This window comes from Pristis pectinata, chromosome 9, assembly GCF_009764475.1.
Source record: "Pristis pectinata isolate sPriPec2 chromosome 9, sPriPec2.1.pri, whole genome shotgun sequence".
Classification (NCBI taxonomy): Eukaryota; Metazoa; Chordata; class Chondrichthyes; order Rhinopristiformes; family Pristidae; genus Pristis; species Pristis pectinata.
Genome location: NC_067413.1, coordinates 72995480 through 73007786, shown reverse-complemented (window position 1 = coordinate 73007786; position 12307 = coordinate 72995480). Strand labels below are relative to the sequence as shown.

General features: G+C 36.7%; 1 protein-coding gene across 7 annotated transcripts in view; it reads right to left on the bottom strand.

Annotated features, from left to right (window-relative positions):
- Positions 1 to 1106: 1106 nt before the first annotated feature.
- LOC127574371 (regulator of G-protein signaling 20-like) overlaps positions 1107 to 12307 on the bottom strand; it is a 73458-nt gene continuing 62257 nt past the window's right edge. For all 7 annotated transcript variants that reach the window (XM_052023332.1, XM_052023330.1, XM_052023333.1 and 4 more), the window contains 2 exons: positions 8730 to 8964; positions 1107 to 1985 (listed from right to left, as the gene is read on the bottom strand). In XM_052023332.1, the coding sequence (XP_051879292.1) occupies positions 1797 to 1985; positions 8730 to 8964 (424 nt within the window). In that variant the 3' untranslated portion in view covers positions 1107 to 1796. The remainder of the gene's footprint in view (positions 1986 to 8729; positions 8965 to 12307) is intronic.

Here is a 12307-nt window from a genome sequence, read left to right as displayed (position 1 = left end):
AGAGAATTAGAAATATAAAGTCAGATGGCATTCCAAAATAGTCAGCATTATAAGCTTACCAATGATAATTCCCCCCCCCCACATGAATGTAAACTTATTGTATAAACCACAAAACAAACGTGAACTTTTAATAGCTAATGAGTTTTTTATGTTTATAACATTTGTCGATCAAGCTACAAGTTTGAAAATATATTTGGTGACTTTTACCAGGAATCTGCTACAGGAAACCTCATGAATGGACAAAAGAAAATTGGACATTTTGCTTAGATCTAGTGTAATTAATTAGGCAGCTGCTTGAAATCGCATTAGTGTTAATAAGGTACAGCAAATGGTTGCTAAGCATTAACAGTACCTCGTATGGCAAAACATTCTTGTGATGAACAACTTATTCATTAACCTTTGGCCTTGTGATCTGTTTAGTGGAGGTTTTATTCTCTAAGCATCAGTTAATGTCATACTTTATCACCCATTTAATTGTGCATTTATCTTTTTTATTTGTTGTTCATATTGTCAGCATACAAATCTGTCAACTCTGTATTTATCTTATTTTCCTGCACACTATTTTCAATTACTTAACTACTGGGAGAAATAGATTTAACTTTTGGCATTTGTCTTGTCAGTATGACTAATGTGCTAAAATTATATTCATGTGGTTTAATAACACTTAATAGAAACTTAAAATCACCAGTAGACCATAATTTGAAGGAGTAGAACAAATGATTTAAAATGAGTAAATCGTACATTTTGCTCCATTGTGCCCTAATGTGGTCATTTAATTCTATTTAGCTTACTGAAACTGGGAAGGAAAGGTACTCCTGGTTAGACATTTCTCCAGTACTTCTATCGATACTGCATTCAGATCATCCAAATGGAGGAGTGTGTCTTTCAAAATGAGAGGAATATGATTTTTCTCCCAAAAAGAGGTGGGTTATGATGTACAATTGTACAAATGTATTATGCCATGTAAATACATATCCAGAATATTACCTTTTAAAAGATTTTAATCACATTGTGTACACTAATTTAGTTTTGACAGATCACTGAACAACTGTAAATTAAAATTATTGTGCTTTATTTTTTTTGTAAAGAATTGAAATGCCCACACTTTGTCCGTTTTCCATTTGCAAAATAAAACAAGTGATAAATTCTTTGAAATTAAGTTTTATAAATATTCACAAATCATAACTAAAAAAAATTGCATTTTAAGCAAAACTCTGATAGTAAAATAACAGACGTCTTACAACAAACCATGTTTTATAGGCAGTATTTCAGTATTTTTCCAAACCATTGGCTTAGATACTTGAAGTTGATCCATTTTGTTTCCATCAGCATTATGTTTACATTTATCAAGTATATATACTCCAAGACAAGTGGAAGTACCGCCCAGTGTGGCTGTGGCATCATTATCATAATGTGCAATGGTAGGAGACTTTTGAACCGTATTGTGGTATATGTAGCTCAGGTGAGGATGTCATTAGAGGAACATCAAGGCACTTCCGCTAACAAACTCTTGTCTTCGAGTACATCTTATTAGTATTTCATGTAAAAAATACAACTACAGGCTTTTAAAACGACTAACATTTCATCAGTCATCCTTTGGAGAATCTTGCTGTGTTGATCTGAAGCTGTGTTTTGGCCTGTGTTCAGAGCCCTCTGCAGATAGACATTAAAATCCTTAGTAAAATTTGCCTGAGTATTACTTTCTGGTGAAGATCAAATAGCTCCAGTGTCCCTGTGAGTAATAATAGCCCACAGACATTTCAAACTTTTATTTTCAGAAACAAAGTTGGGAAGGCTTAAGGTTCTGATGATGTATCAGTTAAAGATTGAAGCAGGGTTTTGTAGACAGCAGAGTTCATAAATCTTGGATAAGAGTCTCTGTGCATTAGTGTGTAAATCTGAAGCTGTGCATCATCAAATGTATGAGGGGTAGGTTCAAGCATGTTTCTGTTGATGACCTCGCGGACTCTGGAATCAAGGCTGACCTAAATTTAGAATAATACAAAATAAGGACCAACTTTTTCAAGTATAATGTGTTTTTTATATTAGCTATTGAAATATTAATTTTCAGAATACCACATTTCTGTAAAACCATTTTACTGAAAACTTACTGGTAGAAAGGTGAATAACAGAACAGAAAATGTATAATTCTGCTTTTGCTGGTTCAATATAAGAAGAATTTACTACCTGATAGAACTATTTAAAAGTTTGTTTTGGGACAGATGCACACATGTACTTTGCTAGGTTTTAAGTCCTCTGAGAAGACATGCATTTGTTTTAGCTTCCTATCCCTTATTCTTAAAATTGCTTTTGGTAACTTTTGAGTAACATGTTAAGAAAAAGTGAAGTACTTCAAATGGTTGATTATGTAGGAATTTTGTTTCCTCTTGCTGGGGTGTCTTGGACCAAGGTTCACAGTCTCAAAACGAGGGGTTGCCTATTTGCGACTGAGATGGGAAGACATTTATTCATCCCAAGTATATGAATTTTTGGAATTCTCTACCAGGAGGGTGGTGAAGACTTTGCTGCTGAATATGTTCAAGACAGAAATTGTTAATTTTTTCATATTAAGGGAATTAAGGGACATGGGTTTGGGTACAAAACTAACACTAAGGTAAAGGATCAGCCACGATCTTACTGATTATCAAAACAGACATTCATTCATTCATTCATGTTAGCATTCATTTTGAGAGGACTAGAATATATAAAAGCAAGGTTGTAATGCTGAGGCTTTATAAGGCATTGGTCAGATCACGTTTGGAGTATTGTGAGGAGTTTTGGGCCCCATATCTAAGGAAGGATATGCTGGCTTTGGAGAGGGTCCAGAGGAGGTTTATGAGAATGATCCCAGGGATGAAAAGGTTAATGAGGAGTGTTTGATGGCTCTGGGGCTGTACTTACTGGAGTTTAGAAGGATGAGGGGGGAATCTCATTGAAACCTACCGAATATTGAAAGGCCTGGATAGAGTGAACATGGAGAGGATGTTTCCAGTAGTGGGAGAGTTTAGGACCAGAGGGCACAGCCTCAGAATAGAAGACATCCCTTAAGAACAGAGATGAGGAGGAATTTCTTTAGACAGAGGGTGGTGAATCTGTGGAATTCATTGCCCACAGACAGCTATGGAGGCCAAATCATTGGGTATATTTAAAGTAGAGGTTGATAGGTTCTTGATTAGTAAAGGCATTTAAGGTTACAGGGAGAAAGCAGGAAAATGGGGTTGAGAGGGAAAAATAAATCAGCCATGATCAAATTGCGGAGCAGACTCGATGGGCTGAATGGCCTAATCCTGCTTCTATTTGTTATGTTCTTATATTACCGTAGGTAAATCTATTAGACCTTGGAGGCATTCTTTCAGGTAATTAAAAAATCAAATGAATGATCTCAGTAAAAAGATAAATTAGTACTTACATATTACTAACATACAAATAGATAGATGTTTCAATTGGACAATGAACCAGGAAGGAGAGTAGGATTGTGATGCAAATAAAATTAGAGAAGCAGGAGTCAGTATGTGAATGAACGCATTTAATGAAGACCTGATGTTGTTGAAAATTCTACCACACTAATGATAGGTCAAAGGGAGGATCCTGATGGGCAGTGGTGATGCACAGAAACTAATATAATAATAACATTGATTGTGGGTTGGAAATAGGTGTAGAGGAGACTGCAAGGATAGGAAGATGGAAGGATTTGTAGGTAGGGACAGGGACTTTGAACTTGGGACAGGACTTCAGTATAGATCACTGATGCAAACGTTGTGGAAGATACATTGTATTTTGATAATAGTTAAAGCTTGAATATTAGATTATGAAGGCTAATCATTTCTACCATATTACCACTGCTTTTTGCGGCAATAACTGAAGAAGAATTAAATGCATTGTGATTAAAGCTTCCACACAATATTAGAGGTGGGTTGGTTATATCGATACTGTTCTTGCATTCATTCCCAATTATTGAATCTACATATGAGTTTGTATCTCTTTAAGCTCAGGACCATACCTAATAGCTAACATGAAATTAACCCTGAAAACTATGGGTATTTGAAACCCTTAATTTACAAGGCTTATCACTAAAGCATTGTCAGTGAATAGTTCTTAATTATTGAGACCTACGTGAGTAGCATTCAGACAATCTTCATATGAAACAGAACTGTTCTCTACCACATCCATCACACAAGTTCATTGGGGAACTCTTACAAACAAAATAAACATCAGAATGTTGAATTTTATTCATTGTATGCAATTCACAGAAGATTTTCTGGGAAAAGATGATCCTTCAAACATTTTGTACTTACCAATACAGATTTTCAGTTCTTGATGCCATTGAGAAGCCTGGAGAGTTTCCCTTTGAACTGCCCTCAAAATTATTTGTATAAGTACAGTCAAACTTAGAAAAACAATTTCTGGATTTTTTTCCCAGGTGTTCTGAACCCTGAGAAAGAATCTACTTGCTTAGATCAGGTAAGTTAGGAAATGTAATTGATGGATGAAAAGGCTAGGTTGCGAGTGAATTAAATTTTTAATCACCAGATGTCATGAAATCCAACTACAAGTATACACAAATTCCAACAGTAATGAAGTTTAGTCCATCCTCAGTAGCATCACATCCCTGAGTTTGGCTATAAATTGCATACTTTTCTTGCAGCAAACTATAAAATTTAGAAACTCTGAACAAACCGTAAGGGCTATTCTTGTCAGAAAAAGCATGAGGCTAGCTACTTATATTAATGAGTTTTGACTACTGTCAGCATTTAATGGGTTGGGATTACAGGAGGGATACCATGTTGCCCTTAATTACTGATTTGTTTAATGTAAAACCTGGACTATACTTTCACTGGAACACTTTCACTTCAAAAAATATTTCTTCCTACATATAATGACAAATATAAGGAAAGAAGATTCATTTCTAACATATCATGATTCTTTTCTTCTCTTTGCCTTGATGGTTTATCATTCTCCTGAGAGTGGTTTGGGTATGTATCCTAATCTGTTCCTCATTAGGCAAGTCAACTTCGATATATAAAACCCTTTCCCCAATTACATTAGCTTTTTTGTTATAACTCTTGATGAGCTTCTATTAATGGCTTCATGAAAGCTTCATGATTTGTCCCCATAATTTCCTTTTGACCAGATCCAGCCATAGTATAGGATATATATCATAATTTTACTGAATTTTGAGACGATAAGGAAGAGTGGATTTACAATAAGACCATCTTTAAATCCAGCCCCTACTAGTAGATAATTTTGATGTTTTTGTAGAATGTTGTAATAATTTTCACTTTAGTGTAAAAGATTAGTTAGTCTCTAGGTAACAGTGTGAGCATGACTCATCCTGTGACATATTCACACCCATATGCTAAGGTTAAACAACCTGAAGCCTTAAGTTTTTGAAATTGAAACCATTTAGCATATAATAAATAACACTACTACACTTTAAATGTTATGGTCCAGATTTTGCAGTCAGTAATGAACAAACACTTACAGATGCCCACAGAATGTTCATGTGTCCAAGTTTAAGGTTGCTGAGAGTCTTTATGCATCAGATCTCCTCTAGAGCCCTCTAGAGGAGATCTGGGAGTCATCTGAATATAAACTAGGAAATCCTAGTTCTACTATGCTCTCACATTGCTTACACTAGGAAATAGGAATAATGTCTCCTAATTAAGCAAGTACAACTGTGAATATGCTAGCCATATGTGCCAGGATTTATTATTTAGCCCTTCCAAGTGATCTGTACATTAAAAACAAGCATTTTAATTTTATGGTTTAGCATCATTTTGTGTAGTGTCATTACTTCTGGTAATATTTTTTAAAAGACCAATTGGTTACATTCTCAATATTTTCTTAATAGTTGTGCAAATGCAGAGTGAAGTCAGCTTGTGCCGCTTCTTCACATCTTGTTACTAGGTCAAGAATAGTAACCAATCTATTTTAACTATAACTGGTGTATCAGTATTATACAAATTCTATCGAAAAAACTGGAATTTGCCTACTTCTATTCAGACTGACAGAAGAGAAAGACATTTCTCAATTAAAAGCAACTGGTGAATGCTTTGATAGACCATTAACAATACTTGCAATTAATTCACTCACAATTGCACATTAAGACCTTCTGATCATTTAATGAGTTTAATTGTTGCAACTGTGGTGTTTTTTGAACTAAAGATGTTTTGTCTTTTAGATTAGAACCGTGTGAATTAAAAAGAATATTTTTCAGATAGACTTAGTTTCTGGAGCAATCTATTTTAAACATTGGCAGACTATTATTGCTTGGATAATCTGTGGCAACATTTTACATCAGTAGACAGAGCTTTCAAGGGATTAGTAGGTAGCGATTACAAGAATCCCATCTTTACTCCCTCACACCCACACATTTAATATTATGTTAATTCCTTTAACAAAAATAGAGTCTGATGAATATCAATTTAGGAACTAAATTAATGGTTATAAGAATACATGCACACATATGATCAATACATTCCAGAATGTGTGTAATGGTGGCCCCACTTTATTCATCTGTCCTGCTCTCCGCTCTCCGTATTATCTCAGACATCAGATATGCAGCCCTTGCAAACGTCCCAAGCCTCAGAAAATAATACCGAGCAGCAGTAGATTAGAAGTGGTCCTACAATATCTCACGGTGATTCTTCTTAACTGCTGATTCTACTGCTCAGCTGAGTTAGGATTGAACATTGGCTGCAGGTTAGTTGATATCATGATTCTTCAGTCATTTAGCTTTGCATTCTGATGAAAGGTCATCAACATTAACACTGTTTCTCTCTACACTGATGTTGCTTAACCTAGTGAATATTCCCATTTTTCTGTGTTTTGTTTAAAGTAGCTGACTGGCTAAGACAGAAACTTTAAATGCTTTATTTTCTGGGAAATGTTCTGGCTACTTGCACCATTGGGATAATTCCATTTGAATCTATGATAATCATTTTAATTGTGGAAAGAATGGGTTCAATAGGCAAAACAACCTTTTCTTGTTTCATACTTAAAGTTTGCACTTTGAGAACCAAGAACATTTAATGCACCTTACCGCCAAAGTTAATACACTTTTTAAAATTGACTTTTTGAATGTATACCACTCATTTGTAGCTGTTGTTTTTTGATATTTTTTCAGCCCAGGACCAGCCAGACCAATTTGACTTTGGTCTAGTTATTTTCTCTTCTATGGTTAAAACTTATTTTACTGAGACCTGCACTGTCCCCAACTTTTTTTTTCAGCCATTTGCAACTATGATGCACCTTTTTCCCCAAGAGGGAATACCTGACTAAAAACCAGAGGTCATCCTTTTTGGTGCACTGAACAAGTGCTGTGATTTAAAAAAATTAGGGAATTGGTTAAAAGAAAGAGAATCCCCCCCAAAAAAACACTGATTTTTTTTGATGTTGAAAACCAGGATGGTTTTCACCCTGATACACAAATACAAACTTGCACAGTCTGTGACGACGACTTCCTGTAGAGATTTCACAACTGCCATGATGTGGAGGAAGACGGTCAGAATCTCTCTCCAGAGCAGCAACAAACAAATCCAAAAAGGCTGAGAAGAGGGAGAGGGAAACTCTAAGAAAGCTGGTGGTGGCAGTGAGGGGGTGAAGGGGACCGGAAGGAAGGAGGTGATAGAGGTTGGCAAACAAACATTCTCAGTGTGTCTGGCTACCACCATTGCTTACTATCGTCAACACAGATAGAGTCCTGGCCCCATGTTACGGCGATGCATGGGCTCATTATGTTGGCAGAGATGCCATCATGTGACTATGCAATAAGTTACATGGAAGTGCTACTCTAAGTTATGGGGCATCCAGCAATATTGTAGGTGTATGCTGATGATATAAACCCTGAGGATGACAGATGCAGATAGCAACACATCATTGGATTTATGGACACCCTTTGTCATGTTTCTTCGTCAATCTGCTGTGGCATTTGCTTCTTGTTTTTTTGGGAGTTCTAAACAAAGGCTCTAGGTTGTGCCATTACCATCCAATGTCTGTCAGTACACATGGAAATGGATGTTGTGCATTGGATTCCCATCTGACACCAGGAAAATGCAAGAGGCCCTCTCATGGATTGTGCCCAAAATGTGTGGGCCAGTTTTCTGATGGTGTCTGATTGACCCAGAAATGATCATCAGCGCAAACAAATGTGTGCACAGTCTTTTACGTAGATTTGCACATAAAAATGAGTACAAATGGATCTAATTGCTAGGCAGTTACTTTTCTTCCTATTAAATTGTTGTGACGCAAGAAGAGGCCATGCAGCCCATCGTTTGCATAGAGCATCTTTTGTTTAGTCGCATCCCTCTCTATTTTTTTCCCGATGCTCTTCAGATTATTTTCCCTCCAAGTGCCTACCTAATTCCTTTTGAAAGTCTTATTGACACTACTTCTAAAAGCCTTGCATGCAGTGAGTTCCAGATAATTAAAATTTTCTGCTTAAAACATTTCCTCATATCCCCTGTGCATTTGCTCATCACTTTGAATCAATGTTCTATGGTCCAGGGGCCATTCACTAATAGGAGAACATTTTATTTACCCCGTCTAAACCCATCATTATTTGTACACCTCTTTTGTTTAATTAGATTGTGTCACTAAGCTGCCTAATCACAAAATCACATTTTGGGATTATTAAGTGCATGTATAAGTATTCTGAAGAGAACTTGGTTTCCATTGTCAGTATATTTTATTTAATAACTCCCAAAATGATTAACATAACATAAACTCACCTCTTTCGGTGAAAGGATGGATATATAATCCTCATATATTAATCTTGCTTTCTCCTCAACAAGGTTTTTGTTGACTTCTTTCTTAAGGTCCTCACAGGCCAGCCAGAACAACATATTCTCCTCACTATACTCTGTTCGTAAAAATTCTCGGAATGCATTTCTTCCTGCAGGACTTTTCATTAACTTGTCAAAAGACTGTCCCCAGGATTGCACTTCTTCAAGTGTTGGCTTTGGACTGTATGAGCAAAATCATAAGTGAAGGAAGCAATTGTTAATTCAGGGAAATCTTTGCATGAACATTCCAGGAAACAACTTGAAACTCAAAGACATTTTTAATAAAATCATGGAAAAAACACATTTTAGATCTACACAGTTGATTTCATAAGCAGCTTGACAAAATTTGCTGGATGCAGTTTTATTAAATTCACACAGAACTATTTTAACACCATGTCAAATCAAGGAAGGTTGTGAATTTGGTCAATTTCACTAATTTCCTCCAATCTCAGAACCCTCTGAAGCAACTGAGCTCTTCCTATTCTGGTCTCGGGCAGATCTCCAGCTTTAATTCTTTTCTCATTAGTGGTTGTGCTTTCAGTACCCGAAGTCCTAAACTCTGGAATTCTCTTCCTAAAACTCTGTCTGCCTCTCCTTCATCCTGTAAGAAGATCCCAACAATCTGCTCTAATAACTAACAATGTGGCTCGGTGTCAGGTTTTGGTTGATAATGGTCTGTGAAGCACCTTGGGAGTTTTTACTGTGTTAAGGATACCATATAAATACCAAATTATTTTTAATCAATGTAATGTATTGAACTTAAAGAAAATGCATTCAACAGAAATATCTTTAGTGAACAAAGAGAATAAGTACTCTAAGACATATAATGTACAAAACTAGATAACTGATATGTTTGCAGAATGATGATTGCACCAGGAAGGAATTGGGTCTTCATAAAGACTCAACCCTTTACTGTTTAACAAAGTACGTGTTTACTCCTCATCATAGTTTTCATCCAATATTAGAGGATTAACTGTTTAAAATTTCTTAACAATGCCTTTGCTCATTTCATCAAATCAATGCTTTTGTCCACAAAGTGTTACATTGGCACCCTGTTTACAGTGCTTTGGTTATCTTTATAACTAGTTGTAAAGTTTGCCACGACTATGTATCACAACAGTAAGCAAATATTTATAAGCCTAGGCATGTCAGTCTAACAAGTGTTTTGGAACAGCTGTGATAATGGGAAAAAGTAGGCCCAGAAATTCAGACATTTGATGATGTTTTCCTCAGTACAATGCATCTGAAGATCGCTGACTTCCAGTGCAAAACATGACTTCAACCATTCTGAAATTGTATCTGGCAATCCCATTGATGATTCACACTTGCACACAATGCAATTTTGAGATCAGCTGGGCATGGGATGACATCATTCACCATACAAGGCACTTCTGAAATGACATAACGTTGTTCCCAGGACTGCCTGTCATTGGGCAGTCCTGGAATAACTATGCTCTCCGGGCGCTGTTGCCAATGAAACAGTATCATATAAACGTGGCCTCCTGGAGCAGGTCCCACTTTAGCACTGCATAACTGACCCCTTTACTATTTTCATAACCATAGAACCATACAGCACAAAACAGGCCCTTCGGCCCACCATACCTACTGCCTTTGCTGGGCTTCTACTCATCAACATCCCAATGACAACTTGCTTGCCATTGCCCAAGACACAAAACTCTAGTCCTGATTGTGCAAGTACCGCAGGACCACGATTTCCAGCCTCACAGCTCACCCATTCCACCAAAGAATATTATCTCCAGCCAACTTCCCAGCCCAATCTTTCAGCATCTCTTATAGCCTATGAATTCCATCCACCCAAAGGCACTAATTTCTAATCAATATCTCACACCCTCACTGCACAAATCCCAGCATAGACCACTGATCACCCCATTCCCCCTTCCAGGGCCCTGGACTGCAGGCCCTCCTTTTCGCCCCTCCCCATTCTCAATATCCCCTACCCAGACCCAGTCCTTCGACCTGAATTTTGCTGCAGTAACAGTATGCCCATGATCAAAATGGCCATCCATGTGCAATGCAACAACCTCTTAGTATGTTTTTAATGGCACATTTACATTACTAGGCCACCCTAATTTTTAAATATATGTCTACCTCATTAAAGAATATTTAAGTTGTAAAGGTAGGTAAACTCTCGGTAAGCAGGAGGGTAAATGATTAACGGGGAATGCAGAATTAAGGTTGTGTCACACCAGCCATTACTTTATTAAATGGCAGAGCAAGCTCGAGAGCTAAGTGCCCTATTTCAGCCTCTAATTCAAATGTTCATATATAAATACACATCTTATTCTCGCAGTATTGAATCCCAACCTGGATTGGATACACCTATTGCTGATGAACCAGTCCTAATACTCATGTCATTACAAGAATGATGTGTAATTACATAACTTAATGAATATTATCATCCAAGAATATCAATTTATATTTATTCAATACTTCTACTATAGTAAAAGGGCCAAAATTGCTCTTGCTGCATTATTAAACAAAATTTCTCACTGAATTACATAAGGAGATATTAAGGCTGGGCTTAATTCCAGAGCTTAGGACTTTGGGTACTGAAGGCACAACTACTAATGAGGAAAGTATTAAAACTGGAGATCTGCCAGAGACCAGAAAAATTGTTCAAAGAGATGGATTTTAAGGAGAGTTAGATGAGAAAAGTGTGGTGGAGAAATTTAAGGAGGGAATTCCAGACATCAGGGCAACTGAAGATCTGACTGCTGATAGCAGAGCAATTAAATTCAGGGATGAGCAGAAATGGAAGAGTACAGATACAGTATATTGGGGCACTGTAGAGCTGGAGAAGATTACAGAGGTGAGAATGATGTCACAGAGGGATTTTTGAAAACCGACAATTTTAAAATCTAGGCATTACCAAATCACAAATCAATATAGGGCCACAATCACAATGTTGATAAGGCTCTGTGTGAGTCAGGGCCTAAACAGCAGAGTTTTGGATGATCTCATGTTTATAGGCAGTAGTACAAGGGGATTCAGGCAGGAACGTATTGGTACAGTCCAGTCTAGAATGGACATAGTGAAAGAAGAATTCAGCAGTAATTAAGCTGAGGTAGGGATAAATCCTACTTAGGTATAGGAGTGAGCCTTTCTGCTGCAAAGTTCTGTTTTTGTTTTACTATTTAATAAATTTGTGGATGATCTGTGATCTAACTTCATATATCTGTCTTTGCTCCAAATCCCTTAATACCTCTGGTTAACAAAAATCCATCAATCATATTAACAGCTTACCTGGTATTTATTCCCATTTGGGAAGTAAGTTCTAAATTTCTACAGTCCTTTGCAGGTAGAAGTTTTTCCTAATTTCATCCCTGCAAGGATTGCGTCCAACTTTTAGATTGTTCTCTAAACGTAGACTCTCCGCTAGTGAAATTAGTTTCTATCTATCTAATTCCCTTAAAATTTTGAAAACTTATGTCAAATCCTCTTAAACATTCAATTTATAAGGGACATAACTCCAGTTAGTTTAGTTGTTCATTTTAGTTTAACTC